Source organism: Suillus paluster (assembly GCF_016628075.1).
Source record: "Suillus paluster strain FC165 chromosome Unknown EDB91scaffold_146, whole genome shotgun sequence".
NCBI lineage: Eukaryota > Fungi > Basidiomycota > Agaricomycetes > Boletales > Suillaceae > Suillus > Suillus paluster.
In genome coordinates this window covers 42,320-58,768 of record NW_024537706.1, presented here as the reverse complement: position 1 = coordinate 58,768, position 16,449 = coordinate 42,320, and the positions used below count along the sequence as shown (strand labels likewise).

General features: G+C 49.2%; 7 protein-coding genes across 7 annotated transcripts; 5 read left to right on the top strand and 2 right to left on the bottom strand.

Moving 5' to 3' along the window:
- Positions 1–568: 568 nt before the first annotated feature.
- On the top strand, positions 569–3,030 carry EDB91DRAFT_1172435 (kinase-like protein). Its single transcript, XM_041320254.1, has 6 exons — positions 569–879; positions 951–1,309; positions 1,369–1,558; positions 1,610–2,077; positions 2,131–2,252; positions 2,312–3,030. Exons 1-6 carry the CDS (start codon positions 676–678, stop codon positions 2,676–2,678), a joined length of 1,710 nt encoding a protein of 569 aa, XP_041170116.1. The 5' UTR covers positions 569–675; the 3' UTR covers positions 2,679–3,030.
- A 46-nt stretch (positions 3,031–3,076) lies between these two features.
- Positions 3,077–4,250, top strand: EDB91DRAFT_1172433 (uncharacterized protein). Its single transcript, XM_041320253.1, has 3 exons — positions 3,077–3,166; positions 3,219–3,473; positions 3,528–4,250. Exons 2-3 carry the CDS (start codon positions 3,308–3,310, stop codon positions 4,055–4,057), a joined length of 696 nt encoding a protein of 231 aa, XP_041170115.1. The 5' UTR covers positions 3,077–3,166; positions 3,219–3,307; the 3' UTR covers positions 4,058–4,250.
- A 1,662-nt stretch (positions 4,251–5,912) lies between these two features.
- On the top strand, positions 5,913–6,098 carry EDB91DRAFT_1063338 (uncharacterized protein; the record flags this gene model as incomplete). Its single annotated transcript, XM_041314606.1, has 1 exon — positions 5,913–6,098. One exon carries the CDS (start codon positions 5,913–5,915, stop codon positions 6,096–6,098), a length of 186 nt encoding a protein of 61 aa, XP_041170114.1.
- Positions 6,099–6,120: 22 nt separating this feature from the next.
- Positions 6,121–7,197, top strand: EDB91DRAFT_1209675 (UMP-CMP kinase; the record flags this gene model as incomplete). The annotated part of the gene is made up of 6 exons (XM_041320752.1): positions 6,121–6,203; positions 6,250–6,314; positions 6,365–6,603; positions 6,661–6,787; positions 6,839–6,903; positions 6,955–7,197. The coding sequence occupies 6 exons, from the start codon at positions 6,121–6,123 to the stop codon at positions 7,024–7,026; spliced, it is 651 nt and encodes a 216-aa protein (XP_041170113.1). The 3' UTR covers positions 7,027–7,197.
- Positions 7,198–7,647: 450 nt separating this feature from the next.
- On the bottom strand, positions 7,648–9,465 carry EDB91DRAFT_1230184 (uncharacterized protein). Its single transcript, XM_041321049.1, has 10 exons — positions 9,366–9,465; positions 9,242–9,316; positions 9,136–9,180; positions 9,021–9,074; positions 8,897–8,959; positions 8,657–8,836; positions 8,428–8,602; positions 8,147–8,374; positions 7,859–8,095; positions 7,648–7,803 (listed from the first exon to the last, which is right to left on the bottom strand). Exons 1-10 carry the CDS (start codon positions 9,369–9,371, stop codon positions 7,790–7,792), a joined length of 1,077 nt encoding a protein of 358 aa, XP_041170112.1. The 5' UTR covers positions 9,372–9,465; the 3' UTR covers positions 7,648–7,789.
- Positions 9,466–11,309: 1,844 nt separating this feature from the next.
- EDB91DRAFT_1172407 (tRNA synthetases class I-domain-containing protein) lies at positions 11,310–15,525 on the top strand. The gene is made up of 12 exons (XM_041320252.1): positions 11,310–11,638; positions 11,695–11,876; positions 11,934–12,641; positions 12,691–12,906; positions 12,962–13,053; positions 13,103–13,201; positions 13,253–13,379; positions 13,426–13,592; positions 13,646–13,921; positions 13,970–14,402; positions 14,458–14,679; positions 14,731–15,525. Exons 1-12 carry the CDS (start codon positions 11,617–11,619, stop codon positions 15,418–15,420), a joined length of 3,234 nt encoding a protein of 1,077 aa, XP_041170111.1. The 5' UTR covers positions 11,310–11,616; the 3' UTR covers positions 15,421–15,525.
- Positions 15,526–16,427, bottom strand: EDB91DRAFT_1172406 (uncharacterized protein). Its single transcript, XM_041320251.1, has 3 exons — positions 16,260–16,427; positions 15,985–16,206; positions 15,526–15,933 (listed from the first exon to the last, which is right to left on the bottom strand). Exons 1-3 carry the CDS (start codon positions 16,408–16,410, stop codon positions 15,632–15,634), a joined length of 675 nt encoding a protein of 224 aa, XP_041170110.1. The 5' UTR covers positions 16,411–16,427; the 3' UTR covers positions 15,526–15,631.
- Between the last annotated feature and the right edge of the window lie 22 nt (positions 16,428–16,449).

Below are 16,449 nucleotides of genomic sequence, written 5' to 3'. Positions count from 1 at the left end.
GCTATATATATATACCCTGCATCCCTTCTCAGAGACCGATCAAAGAACTTTGCTCCGTGAAGTTAGCATGACCACTTTGCATCACCATCAAGTTCACCTAGTAGGTCTATTTCCGGGCTTGACTGCTTCCTCGTCCCTAGCACCGGGAGCTACTGCATGAGCTGTATCCGGACATGAACTACAAGGTGACCCAACATACCGTGGATATAACTTGAAGTAATCGAAGTATTATTCGTGGGTATGCATTAAGATGCTCGAGATCCGCGAGAGGCTGCCACATAGTAGGTTCACATGATGCTGTACGTTGGCCGCTAAAATCATTCATACCGAGAAGTGGGTGTGTCGTAATACATCACCAGGACAGGATTAAGGCTGCCAGACAAGGTAGAGACTGTCCGCTATTATGACAGCATATGGATCACCATGAGGGGCTTTTTTGTTGCTGTGTCGCAGCCACGAGGCAAAGTTAAATTACCTGTGCACTGATGCACATCAATTAGAGGATGTGGAAGAAGTTAATGATTCGGACGCAAGCCGAATAGTACGCATTAAGAACGATACGCCATGGCATTAACCCGCAGCAGAAAGAGAGCATGTGACGGCGTGACGGCTAAGTATATATGGAAATCTCGATTATCGGCTGTCCTTTCACCTCAACAACCCAACTGACTTTCGATGCAGTCTGATTCTGCGTCCACTCAGGACGAATTTTCGTCTCTTCCTTCAAGACCACCTCCTACTTCAATACCTTCCCAGAGACCAGCGCCTCGTCCCCCACCTCCTTCGGGTGGTGCTCCCCGTAATACTTTAAGTAATCTCCTTGCAAACAGAGGCGGAAATGCTCCAATACCCCCTGCTCTCCAAGCAAGAATGACAGCAGTATGTTTTTTACTCTTCGTCTTGCAGTTCACTAAAAAAATTCATTCCTGTGTTTGACCTGCCGTGTTCAGATGCTGAATCGCGGATCACCTGCGTCACCCGGTTCGGCCTCTTTCTCCATCGATTCTGCAGCACAAGTGCTCCAACGTGCTTCTGTAAACGAATCAAGCCATCCACCTCTTCAACAATCTCATTCATTTCCCGCTGTGCCACAAACGTCATTGCCTGCTCCACGCGCTCGTGGACGCGGTGGACCTGTTCCTGCTGCGGGTCGACGCGCTAAGCCAAATATGAGATTAGCTGACATCCCCCCTGAAACAGGAGGTGGTGCCTTGGGTGCAGGGCTCGGTGCAGGGCGTCCGTCTCTGGCTGAGGCTAGGAGAGGTCCTTCAACATTTGACACCCCCTTTGCAAATTTCAATAAGATCGTGTGCGTATTTTTCTCTGTTTCTGCTACCATGAGCTGAATCCGAAATTTCGTCTTTGTAGTGATCCATCTGGTCGCCTCAACTTTGCTGGAAAAGCCGTTCTCCACGCTTCTGGTGTCGATTTTTCCAATGGATCATCTTACACAATCAATATGGAGCAGCTCGTTCTGGAGCAAGAACTCGGCAGAGGCAACTATGGCACTGTAAAGAAGGTTTTGCATCGACCGACAAATGTTGAAATGGCTATGAAGGTTCTACCCCTGACACGTTTTTGATCCCCCTTTTCTAAATATTGCTTTCAGGAAATTCGCCTCGAGCTAGACTCCACTAAACTCAATGGAATACTGATGGAATTGGACATCCTGCACCGTGCCATAAGTCCATACATTGTGGAATTCTATGGTGCCTTCTTCGTGGAATCGTGTGTGTACTACTGCATGGAGTACATGGATGGTGGTTCGCTGGCTTCTTTGTGCTGCTTTCCGAATGGTAACGTTTCTCTGCCGCCAAGTTTATCGACCAGCCCAGGATCTACATGGACATCTAGCCCTCCTCCACTTGCCGATGAGCATCTTGGACGCATTGCTTCATCCATGACGCATGGGCTAGAATTCCTCAAAAGCGAACTTGGAGTCATGCACAGAGACGTCAAACCTACGAACGTTCTTGTGAATCGCAAGGGTGAAGTGAAACTTTGCGATTTCGGCGTTAGTGGACAACTGGAGAAGAGTATTGCACGGACGAATGTCGGTTGTCAAAGCTATATGGCTGTAGGTTCTGATTTCGACCAGCATTGAACTCTGCTGATCATGTGCTTCTACAGCCCGAGAGAATTAAGGGGTCTTCACCATCGGGATCTAATATGGAAGATGCCTTCACATCATATACGGTCAGTGCGGACGTATGGTCTTTAGGCCTGTCGATCGTTGAAATTGCACGAGGAAGGTGCGCCCCAGTTGTTATAATCGTTGTAGTCTTTGGCACAGAATTCACCGATCGAATAGATACCCATACCCTCCGGAAACCTACGAGAACGTATTTGCGCAACTAAGTGCCATAGTGGACGGCGAGGCACCTGGACTGCCCGAAGACGAAGACGCTACAGACGATGAAGCCGAGATTCGCACTAAAGATAATTCGTTCTATGGCGCATCACCAGGACAGAGCAGCTTCATGCGCAAGGGAAAGCGAAGGTGGTCTCCAGAGGCGCGTGACTGGGTTCGACGGTGCCTCATCAAGAATGCAGATGAGCGAGCCACTTACAAGGAGTTACTTGAACATCCGTGGATGCAGACGGACAGACAGAGAGAAGTCGACATGGTGAGTTGGGTAGCCAAAGCAATTGAATGGCGAGACCGAGGAGGGCGATGAGCACGTGTAATGGAATGAGCATCACACTTTCACAGTACTGGTCGTTGCCACCTCGCTGGTGCCGCGCGCCCCTATGCATCTTCATCGCGCATTGCCTTCTCCTCGACGCATACCACCATCGCTTTATCCGACATTCTCCTTCCTCACATGTATTATTCACATCCACTCACACTCGTCCATTGACGCTGGTCGTTGATATACCCTATTCCCCCTTGCTATGTTGATGTTGTCCATTATTTCTCGCTATCTTGGGATGACAGTAGGCTGTTATATTGTTGCTGTTTTGCGGGCATGTAGCTTTAGATTTTGTTTTGTTTTGTTTTGGCAATTAATGGATTGTTTTTGCCGGTTATTTGGTCGTGTTAATATCTAAAGGTGTCACAACGTCACGTCTGCTAAGTAGCTTGACTTAATAGCTTGAAGCATAATTTTGTGTTTTAGATTATCGCGGCTCGAGCCGAATTTCAAGCTGTCGTCACTCCACCCAGGTAATCGCTCGTCCTGCAACCTGTTGTCTAATCATAAACTTACATTTTCCAGTCATCCTCAGCTTCGTGCTGTTTCTTCGCGCGACGTACTCTTTTTTCCGCGGCGTACTTTCCCGGCAGTCCAAGCATCCATTCTCTGCCATGATTCATGTCAAATGGGACCGGGAGACCCTGCATTTTCCTTTGCCTCCTCCGGAGACTAAGCTCGGAAAGCTGCGGACAGACCTAGCGGAATATACCCACCTTCCTCTCGATTCCTTCAAGCTCATCCACGCCGGAGCTGTAATGAAGGATGATTCTGCGCCACGTATGTAGAACCATGCATGTTTTCATCTCGGCGCCTCAACTTACCGTTTCTCAGTGTCGGCTTATAAAATACGCGAAAACTCTACTATTGCGCTAATCGGTGGTCATTCCCTTCCATCTGCGCCGACGGCTGTGCCATCGTCCAGACCATCGCAACCCAAAGTGAAAGAGCCTCCAACAGAACAAAGCACCATCAGTGCCATCCGAACTGAGCTCGAACGTGTACGGGCAACGCTGGCACCAGACGTTGACGCGTTGATTAGCGCTCTTGCTCAATCCGCAGCCACAACCACATCATTTAGCCCAACACCCGAATCAGGAAGCGCACCGCCGCAGTCATTTAGCTCCCCTGCACAAGTTCCTCCATTCCCCCCTCCCTATCCTACGCCCGTATCCTATTCATCGAAACCCACTTCACAGGACCACGCGCGTTTATCCGAACTTCTCCTGCAGTCGTTGCTGCGTCTTGATGCTATGCACCTAGCGGGATCGGATTGGCCTGATGCTCGAGCTGAACGCAAAGCTGCTGTTCGTGAGGTTCAGGGGGTGCTTGACCGGCTGGATGGGGCTTGGTCGGCGCGGTGAGTGCTGACACGTGTATGCATATGTATGCTAGCCTGGGATATATAGACGGGAGCTAGCGAGATCCACTATTAGATGATAGGTCTTGGACTCCGGATAGCACATACCTTATACAGTGGAATTTTTGATTTTTATCCTCATGGTTCCACGCCTTGTCAACCCATGCAAATCGCACTGTGCCTTGACAGACCGAAAGAGTCTAAGACAGATCCCGACTTCGAACTCACTCGAACGATCTATTTTCATTTTGACAGACTGCATATAATTGACCACCAATCAAATGTGAGGAGTTTGATGCGTGGTTCCTCGTGGCGTGGCGTGCTGAACAGGTGTTTTAGCTTGCCCTGGAACTTTCCTGATGGCAAAGAATTTTGCAGGGATCACTGCAGATATCAATCGATGCTAATCATATCTCCAAAGCTCAGCGGCTCATCGCGAGTCTGCTTGACACACCACGGCTCTACCGCATGGTCTCAGTTGAACTGATGATCGGCTTTTTTATTCAGTCATACGGCCTCCGTTATCATGAGTGCCGTTTACCGTTACGAGACGGTCCAGGATGATCCGTTGCTCCCCGTCGTACAGTGATTGTTGGACTTCGTGCTGAAAAATTTGACACCAGAGCGAGAAACGAAACACGGTTGCCGCTACTGACATGGAACCTCTTAGGAACTGGAACTGTCGATTCTGCACAACAACTAACTCATATATTTGACCCTATTGTTTTTCTAGGTATAGGCTACAATTTTTATCCTTGTGATGGTGCTCTATCCAGATGTTCAAAAACGCGCACCAGTGGATGCCGTTGTAGGATCTAAGTATATGACGGACTTTGCAGGCAAGCCAGTCGTCCTTGACTTATCTTGAGGCTTTGTAGGAGTTCTGCGCGACACTCCACCGTACCCCTCGGTTTGTCCGTAATTTGTTTACTCGTGCACTTACTCATTTGCGTCGCAGCTGTTCAGGGATCCTACAGCTAGCAACCGAGAGCGACGTCTTTGAAGGATACTTCATACCCAAAGGCATCGACGTTGGTCCTTGACCTTCCGGCTTATTGTACTTCAATGTACACAATACCTAGTGAGGGTTTGATTCCTCTTTGCTCGTGTTCACTGAACCATGATGGCGAGGTCGGCGAAATACGCTTCATCTGACCATTTTATTCCCGAAGGTTTCTTGACCTCATCGGGAACCCCGACAGAAGACACTCTGAGACTCCTTCAATGAGTACCCTGCCCTTTGACAGAGGCCATCTCGTGGTGCTCACTGGAATTACTTGGTTATCGTCACACTTTTGGACGATGCGAGTTCTCCAAGGTCGACCCCAACGTCAAAGAAAGTGACGTGAATTGGATATCTAGCGTGACAGTGAGTAGTCCAGCGGTACTCGAAATCAATCGAATGCTAAATCAGAACCAGGGAACCCCTTCCATGCACTCCCATGCAAATTAACTCGACTAACCTGAAGGTCTCTCCCCTTCAGCAAGGACAAGGACCACATCGTATACCACCTATATATATTATCCACGCTGCTGCCCACACTTACGTCGTAATTATAGATACACCAAACGTAATGATATTCTACAAAAATGTTGACCTATCTCCCGATTTGCTCCCGGTGAACGATTGAACAAGTAAATGGCGGCTGCACGTCTTGTACAAGAAATTTGTTAGGGAATCATGAACAACCACCTACCACTCGACGTGCCACGATACATTGCTAGACAAATCTTGAGAGGACAGAAATATTTACATAGAGTAGGCTGAGGAAAGGAACGCAAGAAAATTTCCGTAATCAAATGTCATTACTTTCGCAAACAACTCTAAGACGCCTTCAAGTTGGGGCGCTACCGGCTGCATGCGTTTTAAGGAGCCGCCGTCAACGCGCAAGGGCCCCAATCCTTTTCTTTTTCTCGGTTTATCTGTGGCTTCCTTCGGTATCTTCTTCTACATCGTCAAACGTAGAGAGACAACATATCCGGCCTCGAAGCAACCTAGACAGCACGACAACCCTCTTATTCCTCCCCGGCACCGAGAACAATAACTTGAAGCTAAATCAAATCAACATGGCGGAATCCAAATCATCGCCCGTTTTTGATGCTCAGAAGGTCACTGTAATTTATGTCCTGGGTGGACCTGGAGCTGGCAAGTTCCCACTCAGAAACCAACCGTCGCGCATACGCTGGTCTAATCAGTGTCATAGGGAAGGGCACACAATGTAGCAAGCTCGTCGACGCGTTCGGCTTCTGCCATCTATCTGGTCAGACCTCATCTTCTCTCCTTCAGGGCTGACGCGAATATGGAACCTAGCTGGAGATCTTTTGCGTGAAGAACAGAACCGAGATGGGTCCCAATATGGTGAACTGATCCGAACCTGCATTCGAGAGGGTACTATCGTCCCATCTCATGTCACCATCAAGCTTCTTGAGAATGCCATGACTGAAGAGGTGAAGAAGAGGACGGGAGATGGGTGGACGGATGGCAGGGGTCGATTTTTGATCGATGGTTTCCCTCGGAAGTTGGATCAGGCTGTTGGATTCGATGAAACAGTGCGGAAACACGTTTCTCCTTTCACCGTGCCACACCACTGATTTAATATCGTCCAGGTATGCCTTGCTTCATTGGTCATCTTCTTCGACACAACCGAAGATGTGATGCTTGAACGCCTGCTGGAGCGCGCAAAAACTAGTGGACGTGAAGACGACAACGTTGAAACTATTAGAAAGCGTTTCCGTACGTGAACGAATGCCAACTCATGTTTGTCCCAACTTACATTGAGATCAGGCACATACAATGAGCAAACCATGCCAGTCATAGAATATTACAAGACGCTGGACAAGGTTGCAGAGGTGAGCAAACGTTTATCTATTTTCCTCTGGTTCTCAGTCTTAGATGCGCAGATCGATAGTACGGTATCGGTTGAGCAAGTCTATCGTGTGGCGTCTGCCACTGTTAGCAAGTTGTTTTCTTGAGTTATACCTAGAATACCTCCTTAGACACGGAAATCTCAATACCTTTTGTTTGCGACTTCAAGGGCCGTTGGGATGGGGATCACCAGCACCCTCAAGAAAACTGGAACCTACTAGGGTTTATTGACACTAAATACTCTCGGGCAACGCACTGGTTTCAGTTGCCCTGCGTGTTCTGGAGTACCACCGATGTACTTGTCTTAAGCGCACCGAACTCGCTGTTTTCCTATCTCGATTCTCCGATGCCGCAAAGTGTCCCGATTCGAATGTACGACTCTAGGTTTGACTCTAACTTGACAGAAGCCTCCCCAGTGACCATAGTACGAAGAAGATCTTGTGCCTTTCACGGATACAGCTCGTACTGGATTGTGCTATTACCGCAATGCTTCTTGATGTAACCGTCGTCGTCGTTGCCTTGAATCCAAACTTAATATCCTTCCTGAAACTACATGAATATCACGAAGAAGCCAGAATCTTGTGTTTGCATGACGATAGTAAATGAACCGACTCAAGCCAGCATAGATAAGTAGGTTGTGCTCATCCAGGAAGTACGCAGAGACCTGTCAGAGTTTCATGATATGCGGGCTGATGTAATTGTTTTAAAGGCTTGCCCTAAGCTGTGCGTGATGTGATAAACGGTTCATTGTATTTCCTACTATCAATAATGTACATGCTTGTTCGATGCTCTTCGATAGATATATAGATGTATATATATAAGATGATGATGATATTATGGATGTCAAGCAGACGCATCCGCACTTAAGCTTCAACGCTGGCCGTCTACAAGAACATGTCAGAAAAGACCAACCAGTTAAAGGTTTAAATAGGTACTCACAAGCCTTGGTCTCGAACTTGCCGACACCAACAATGATGTTTTGAGGCTCCTGGGGCTTGCCAGTGAGGTAGTTCTCGATGATGCTCTTCGTCCCGTTTGCATAACGAGTCTGAGCATCGAGAGTGGTACCAGAGTAGTGGGGCACCATGCCGTTACCACCCCCAAGGACGTTCTTAGCCGTGCGCAACACGTGGTCTTTGGGTGCGGGCTGGACGTTCCAAACATCCCCGGCGTAACCTGTTCTCGTGTTAATTCGATATCCAGATATCGGGTGGTGGCATCACGAACCGTTCAGGTGACCGCTTGCAAGAGCAGCAGCTACGGCGTCCTTATCGCAGATGGCCCCACGAGCGGTGTTGACGAGCCATGCACCCTTCTTGAAGTGCTTGAGAAGCTCAGCGTTCACAAGACCAATCGTACCCTCGTGCAGAGGGCAGTTGACAGTCACAACGTCGCACTGCGAGACGAAGTCCTTGAGGTCCTCTACGCGGCGAGCATTGACGGACTTAGCGGCAGCTGTAATTGCATCAGTGAAGCTGGAGACGAGCGAGTAACAGACTGGCACGAACCTTCAGGCAGGGGAGCGTAGTCGTAGTAGATGAGCTCCTTGCAGTCGAAGGGCATCAAACGCTGGAGGACGCGGTAACCGATACGACCAGCACCGATGGTGCCAACGACCTTGCCCTCGAGATCGAAGGCGTTGCGAGCAATATCAGAGACCATCCAGTCTCCGCGCTCGATCATCTAAGGATGGCGACAAATCAACACAGGGAAGCGCGCGTCAGCGGGTCGTCATACCTCGTGTGCTGGAACAAAGTTCCTGACGAGCAGGAGGATAGACATCACAACGTGCTCAGCGACGGAGACGACATTGGAGCCTGAGACCTCCAGGACCTGGATACCACGTTTGACAGCGGCGTTTAGATCGATGTGGTCAGAGCCGACACCAGCGGTCACACAGAGCTTGAGGTTCTTGGCCTATCAAGTGAACGAACCGTTCAGCATCAAGAATTCGATCTAGAAATATGATCATCATACCTTCTCAACCAGCTCTGCAGTAAGGTACCCGGGGTGGAATGGGGTCGTGATCAAGATCTCGGCCTAAGATAGGAAATAAGCACCCGCGGATGGTATATATAGCTACAGTGAGGTTTGGACATACATCAACGATGTGCTTCTGGAAGTCGCTGTCAGGGCCCTCCTTGGAGTCGGACACCTAAACAAATGGACGGATTGAGCAACTGAACCAGCATATCAAGAGGAGCCTCGACACATACGATGAACTCGTGGCCTTGAGACTCGAGCCACTTGCGAATACCGAGCTGTACGGAAAGTTGAAAGTAAGCACATCGTAGATGATGTATCATTCGAAACAAGACGGACCTGGTTCTCCACAGTACCGAGGAGACGGGGCTCGCTGGCAGCAGCCTCACCGCCCTTGTAAAGGATAGCGATAATCTGGAAGCGCGTCAGATCTTGTAATTGATGACAGGAGGTGCATCATCACCTTCATGACTGGGTTTCTGTGGACTGGAGAAAGTTATGTGGTTGTGAAAGGGAGGGTGGAGAATGGGTGTTTTCGTTGTCGAAAGTCCAGGATCTTTATAGGGGGGCGCCCTAGGCGCAAGCGGTCCTGCTGCGATCGGAAAACATCATCTGACTATGTGTGGACCTGCCGCATATCATGGTCTTCCGATTCTAGCCTCAAGAACGCGATATCGCCGTCCAGTTGACAGCTTCCATCCATTCGGCACCCTAATAAGGAGATCACGTGCTACGCACCCGGTCTCATCCATTTGCTGTTACCTATACTTGTGCACCCGGGTTGTAATTAGCGTAGATGGCCAAATATACTCACTCCCATCAGCGATGGTTCCGAAGGCAGGCGCTCGCACAGTTAACTTATTAGGTGCTTCGTTTAGCTGAAGCTGGATGAAGACGGCTCACAAAACACGAAGCCAATCGGATACCTCGTAGGAGCGGATATCAACGCTTCGCAGTCTGATTGGTCTTTGATGCAGGGATTAAGATAGCAATGATAGATACCTGAATCCTTCGAATCTACGTAAGGCTTGATACTAGTTTCGCCAGTTGGGGGAGGAGGTTCGGTTTTGTCGTAGCCGAGTGTCTTTAAAGGAAGAGAGCAGGTCGCGATCGAGACTTAGCACAGCAGACGCGTTTGATTTTTGGTCACGTGACCGGATAAACGTTACGCGTTTGATTGAAGTTCCGAGCTTTAAGTTTCGACCAAAAGCTCAACAAAAAAGTGAGGCTGGAGACTGAAAGCTGAAGAATACAACAACGGAGTTCTCGAGTGCGAGGTAGTTGAGATAAGTTTTTTGGCGCATGACCGTCGCTACCCAAACTATCAAGACACTAAACAGGGAAGTGGTAACTCGTAGTGTTGTTCTGGCCCGACTTGGGCTCAAAGCCCCGGCTGGGCCTTGCACATCGCTAGTGGTGAGCGGGTGAAAAGACTTTGCGAGTGAGCGCGCGAGGACGCGTCTCAGCTTAACGCCCTCTCTCAGCACTAGTTAGTTGAGCACGTGGCTCGCAGATCGCCCAAACTGCACTTGTACTTGCGGACGGGATCGGAAGGAACCATTTCTATACTTATACAGCAGAACGTCCAACATGATAATCGCTAGTAGCTTAGAGGTGGACCTGAAGTGCTGACGCCACTGGTACGAATCTTGGTGTGACTGTCCGAGCACTCAGACTCATCTCACGTTCGAACGGAACACTCCTCACCACACGCACGCATAATCACCCGAGATGACCATGTAGTAGGGATAGTATTATTTAGGCGAGTGTGTGGACCCGAACCGTTGCGGGTTAAACATGATGATGTAGCGAGAGCGAGACCACGATCTGATGTTCGATAGAAATGACGAGGAGGTAGTCCAAGTATGCTATCCTTCGAGGTCGCTTTGAGGGTGCTATAATGGATAGTCTAGATACCGCATAGCACCCCGGACCGCTCTGAATTTGGATTGTTCATTGGGATGTACGCCTGTGGATGCCTGCTAACCCTCTGATATAAGACAAGTAGTCTCCCCTAGCCAGACCTTAGACAAATGAAGACAGTTTTTCCTTCAATAAGACAAGCGACATGCATGTTATGGAGAAGATTATGCATACAGAGGCATGTCGTCGTAACTGCACGCTAACTAATCAGACGGACCTCAAAAGCAGTAAGTGCATGTCAATGCCGAGATATGATCCTTAGACATAAACGATTCAGAAAGACAACTTAATGGGCAATCAATTAATAACTCACCAAGCTCGAACGGGCTCGAACATCGCAGCAGGGTGCGTTAAACCAACAATATTAATACTAATGAGAATGCGTCCTTCGTCACGGGCCACGGCGGCTTCTTTGCCTAGTAGCTTTGCGTGTAGTTTGGCTAGAGAAGTTCGTCGCTGTTTGCCGAACGTCGTCGACGCGGGATCCAAACTTTTGAGCATCCTTTTCGGCATCAGTATTAGATGAATTGAATCGATTGTGAGTCACATCCATCATTGATCTACTCCGCTCAACCTGTACTGTTTATTTCGCGAGCGCTACTAATTGCTAGGCCTTGACTAGATCACTGTCCATTATCTGGACATACCCTGTTTGGTTCTGATATCCGAGTCAGAATTCGAAGCTCGAGTCACGCCTTAGATCAAGATTTTAGATATCACTTTAAAAGAATCGCCTCGCGCCAGGGCTACTCATACATATTTCACGATATTGCTGAAGTCGGGATACTAAAATGTCCTTCCCAAAACACGATAGTGCGTCGTTCTATGACTACGCCCGGAGATGTTACTCATCAGTGTCTTTTGTCTAGTAACCCAATCGTTCAACTTTCCAAAGGAGGAGGAGAAAGTGATTGCTTACTGGCGCGAGATCGACGCATTCCAGACTAGTCTGAAGCTGTCCGAAGGCAAGCCAGAATATGTCTTCTTCGACGGTCCTCCTTTCGCGACTGGTCTGCCTCACTATGGTCACCTTCTCGCGGGTACCATCAAGGTATGGGATCCTAGTTTATTGACAGTCGATCTACTAACGTATGCCTCATCGATCTAGGACATCGTCACCCGACATGCTCACGTAACAGGCCACCATGTCACTCGTCGATTTGGATGGGACACTCACGGTCTCCCCGTTGAACATGAGATAGATAAGAAACTTGGAATCACTGGAAAGAAAGACGTCATGGCCATGGGGATCGAAAAATACAATGCAGAATGCCGTGCCATCGTCATGCGTTACGCCTCAGATTGGCGCGTCACCGTCGAGCGCATGGGTCGATGGATCGACTTCGACAACGATTACAAAACGTTAAACACCCCCTTCATGGAAAGCGAGTGGTGGGCGTTCTCCGAGCTATGGAAAAAGGGTATGGTGTACCGTGGCCAGCGCGTCATGCCTTATTCTACGGGATGCACCACCCCGCTTTCGAACTTCGAAGCGGGGCTAGACTACAAGGATGTAAATGATCCTGCAGTCACCATCGCATTCCCGCTAGTGGATGATCCTAGCACATCCCTTCTGGCGTGGACGACTACGCCATGGACTTTGCCATCTAATCTGGCGTTGTGTGTTCACCCCGAGCTGACTTACATCAAGATCCGTGATGAACAGCACGACACAAATTATATCCTCTGCGATCAGCTTCTTGGAACTCTCTACAAAGACCCCAAGAAGGCCAAGTTCAAGCAGCTAGCATCATACAAAGGTATCGAAATGAAGGGATGGAGATACGTACCGCTCTTCGAGTATTTCACGGAACAGGTATGTGTAACGCCCTCCTTGGTTCGTGCAATTGCCGACTATCTTTTAGTATGAAGATCGCGCGTTCCGCGTTTTTGTGGATACTTATGTCACAGCAACGGACGGTACAGGTATCGTGCAGCAAGCCCCGGCATTCGGTGAAGATGACGCTCGCATTGCTATTGAAAATGGTGTCCTGGGTCCAGAAGAGATGCCTCCCTGCCCCTTAGATGATGGTGGCAAATTCACCAAGCCAGTCACGGATTACGAGGGCATGTACATCAAGGTTTGTCATCGTTCGTTGATCGAACTATTAGGCGGTGCTTATAGTTGGTCTTCAGGTCGCAGATAAAGAGATCATGAAGGCCTTGAAGGCGAAAGGTCGCCTTATTGTACAGTCGACCATCAAGCACTCCTATCCGTTTTGCTGGCGGTAAAACTCTCTGCCAAAATATTGATCTATCCACTGACTTCTTCCCCAGATCAGGAACACCTTTGATCTATCGTGCCGTACCATCATGGTTCATCCGCGTACAACCTATCGTGGATCAGCTTGTCACCAACAACCTGAACACCCTATGGTGAGCGCCTGTTCACTTCTGTACAAACTTTTATCCAACTCTGTACGCCAGGGTACCCCAAAATGTTAAGGATGGTCGATTTGGAAACTGGCTAGCTAATGCTCGTGACTGGAATGTATCCAGAAACCGTTACTGGGGCACACCACTACCTCTGTGGGCTAGCGATGACTACGAAGAAGTCAGTATCAGCGTCGTTGTGAATTACGGTACTAATCAGGGTATAGGTTGTCTGCATTGGCTCCATCGCCGAACTCGAGGAGCTGACTGGTGCCACTGGACTCATGGACATCCACCGCGAGAAAATAGATCATTTGACCATCCCTTCGAAGATGGGCAAGGGTGTCCTGAGGCGTGTGGAGGAAGTTTTCGACTGCTGGTTTGAATCCGGAAGGTATATTCGGCTCCTTCGCCATGCAAAGCATATTGATAACACGGATATTCCAGCATGCCATTCGCATCAGCACACTACCCATTCGAAAATAAAGAGTCTTTCCTCAAGAACTTCCCGGGTGACTTCGTGTCAGAGGGTATCGATCAGACTCGGGGTTGGTTCTACACGTTGCTCATCCTCTCAACTCATCTCTTCGGCACTGCGCCATGGAAGAATTTGATCGTTACCGGTCTCGTTCTCGCCGCTGATGGAAAGAAGATGAGCAAAAGTCTCCGAAATTACCCTGACCCTCATATCATCTTTGATCAATATGGTGCGGACGCTACGAGGTCAGTGCCAACCAAGTATATACTACTTTATGACTTATTTTGTCCCAGAATGTTTCTGGTGAACTCTCCCATCGTGCGGGGCGAAAACCTGCGCTTCCGTGAGGAAGGTGTCCGCGATGTTATCTCTCGTGTTCTTCTTCCCTGGTTGAACTCCGTTCGATTCTTCCTTGGCCAAGTGACGCTCCTCCACAAAACCACTGGCGTGCAGTTTATGTACAAACCACACGCCCCTGTCTCAAACAACGTCATGGATCGATGGATCCTTGCTCGCTGTCAATCTCTCATCAAACTCGTGAAGGATGAGATGGAGGCTTACAGGCTCTATACCATCTTGCCACGACTCCTCGATCTTATCGACGAGTTGACGAACTGGTACATCCGGTTCAACAGACGGAGATTGAAGGGTGAGGATGGCGAGCAGGACACGATTGCCGCTCTCAACACGCTTTTCGAGACGCTGTTTACCCTTTGCCGGACTATGGTGCGTCTTCAACGAGAAAACGCCGTGAATGACCATGCTGATGCTTCTTTGACAGTCCTCGTACACTCCCTTCATGACGGAGAACCTATACCAGACATTGCGTGAATATATCCCAGAGGATCCTTCCGTTCCCGATGCGCGATCAGTTCACTTCCTCATGTTCCCCGATGTCAAGGAAGAGTACTTCGATGAGGTGATCGAGCGCCAGGTGAAGCGCATGCAAGCTGTCATCGATCTCACTCGGTATATCCGGGAGAAGCACAACTTGTCCTTGAAGGTAAGCTTTATTTGTCATTATGAAAATCACTACAATTAAACTGCAATACAGACACCTCTCAAAGAACTCCTTATCTTCCATCCTGAGGAGCAGTACATTGCCGATGTACAGTCTTTGCAGCGGTACATCCAGTCAGAGCTTAACGTACGCGACGTGGTGTTCACCACAGACGAGGCCGCATGTGGTATTCGCTACCGAGCTGTCGCAGATTGGGGCACACTAGGCCGCAAACTACGCAAGGATCTCGGACGCGTCAAGAACGCGCTTCCCAACGTTTCCTCCAATGATGTCAAGGCATACATCGACTCAGGCAAGCTCACAGTTGATGGCATTGAGCTAGTCACTGGTGACCTGACGGTGCAACGTTACCTCGAGTTGCCACCCGCTTCTGATGGGCAGTACGCAACCCATACCGATAACGATGTCGTGGTCAGGCTGGATGTCCAAGTTCACCCGGATCTGATGGGCGAATGGCTTGCGAGAGAAGTCATCAACCGGGTGCAGAAGCTTCGAAAAAAGGCTGGCTTGCAAGCCACTGATGATCTGAATGTGTACTACCGCTTTGAGGAGGGCTCAGGTGCGGAATTGCAAGATGCACTGAAGGAGCACGCGGAAGTCATCGAGAAGACTATCCGTAGCGTGCCTGCTGATGTGAAAACTAGGAATGGTGGGGAGCTCGTGATTGAGGAGGAACAGGAGGTGGCGGACGTCAAGTTTATGCTGTTGCTGGTTCGGGCGTAGTTGTTTCACTGGAAGTAGACAAGAAGCGGATAACGGAAGCTGTACATTACCTGTTTGTGCATTTAGATTAGCGAATGCGAAGGTTTGAGATGCGAGAATAAAAAATGACAGAAAGGTACGGCGGAACGCGGGTGTGACTGAAGTGTGATGATACAGTGAGTTGCGGCTACAGATACAGGTGGTTTGAGGTTGTGTGGGTATCATCAGATGTTCATTTCTTGGTGGATCCAAAGCCACCGAAGCCCATGAGCTTCGCCATCTCATCATCACCGTCCATAGCAGAGTCTTTGGCAAGCGCAAGGCGAGCTTCCTCCTTTTGGGCCTGCTTTTGAGCTTTCTTCTCGGCTCGCCGAGCATCTTCTTTTGCCTTAACCTCTGCAAGCCGCTGATCGAAATCGAAAGCCTTGGCGGATGATGCCTCTTTGGTTTTTTCCCGCAGATATGCTATTCGAGCGCGAACTTGTGCGAGAGTGGAGCGCTCCACACGGGTCGTCTGACCTAGTTTCCTGAGATCTATGACATATGTTTAAAGACATACCACATGCGATAGTTATGTCAACATACGTGCTTTGCTATTAATGTGGTCCAAGTAACCCGTACTGTCCCGATAATTTCGGTTGCAAGTCTCACAGAAGAAACCAGGCTGCCCCGCCCCTCGTGCACCGGGATTCTGCACAACCATGGTTTTGCCTAGATTCTTGTCCAGTTCGAGAGAGCCCTCTCGGCGTTTCATAAGCTCTGTCGGCTTTGGAAGGTCCTCTTTGGGGGCCTTGCGGGGTTTCTTGCCTACATGACGAGGTAGTACCTGGTTTGAAAGGCGAGCTGTAGATATGGCGTACCTTGTTTCATGCGCTCCTCATTTTCTTGCATACGGGTCCTTTCTTCGTCGTCCTTTTTCCGCGCCCGTTCAGCATATTCTTCCTTATCCCATTTCTTCCTGAAATCAGTGTCGCCGGCCTTGGTGCCATATGCGCCAGTCTTCTCAGCCATGGTGGTTGGAATAAAAGGCGTCACGTGGTACCTAGTAAT

Excerpts from the sequence above, each read along its gene's own strand:
- EDB91DRAFT_1230184 (XM_041321049.1), bottom strand. Across the intron at positions 8,603-8,656 it reads ACTTTGTTCCAGCACACGAG|ATGATCGAGCGCGGAGACTG; the intron begins GTATGACGACCC and ends CGCCATCCTTAG. Across the intron at positions 8,096-8,146 it reads TGCAAGCGGTCACCTGAACG|GTTACGCCGGGGATGTTTGG; the intron begins GTTCGTGATGCC and ends ACACGAGAACAG.
- EDB91DRAFT_1172407 (XM_041320252.1), top strand. The coding sequence starts at position 11,617 with ATGTCCTTCCCAAAACACGATA. Across the intron at positions 14,403-14,457 it reads TTACCCTTTGCCGGACTATG|TCCTCGTACACTCCCTTCAT; the intron begins GTGCGTCTTCAA and ends CTTCTTTGACAG. Across the intron at positions 14,680-14,730 it reads AGCACAACTTGTCCTTGAAG|ACACCTCTCAAAGAACTCCT; the intron begins GTAAGCTTTATT and ends ACTGCAATACAG.
- EDB91DRAFT_1172406 (XM_041320251.1), bottom strand. The coding sequence starts at position 16,410 with ATGGCTGAGAAGACTGGCGCATATGGCACCAAGGCCGGCGACACTGAT. Across the intron at positions 16,207-16,259 it reads TGAGGAGCGCATGAAACAAG|GCAAGAAACCCCGCAAGGCC; the intron begins GTACGCCATATC and ends CTCGTCATGTAG. Across the intron at positions 15,934-15,984 it reads CCACATTAATAGCAAAGCAC|ATCTCAGGAAACTAGGTCAG; the intron begins GTATGTTGACAT and ends CATATGTCATAG.
- EDB91DRAFT_1172433 (XM_041320253.1), top strand. The coding sequence starts at position 3,308 with ATGATTCATGTCAAATGGGACCGGGAGACCCTGCATTTTCCTTTGCCT. Across the intron at positions 3,474-3,527 it reads GAAGGATGATTCTGCGCCAC|TGTCGGCTTATAAAATACGC; the intron begins GTATGTAGAACC and ends ACCGTTTCTCAG.
- EDB91DRAFT_1172435 (XM_041320254.1), top strand. The coding sequence starts at position 676 with ATGCAGTCTGATTCTGCGTCCACTCAGGACGAATTTTCGTCTCTTCCT. Across the intron at positions 1,310-1,368 it reads GCAAATTTCAATAAGATCGT|TGATCCATCTGGTCGCCTCA; the intron begins GTGCGTATTTTT and ends TCGTCTTTGTAG. Across the intron at positions 2,253-2,311 it reads GTTGAAATTGCACGAGGAAG|ATACCCATACCCTCCGGAAA; the intron begins GTGCGCCCCAGT and ends CCGATCGAATAG.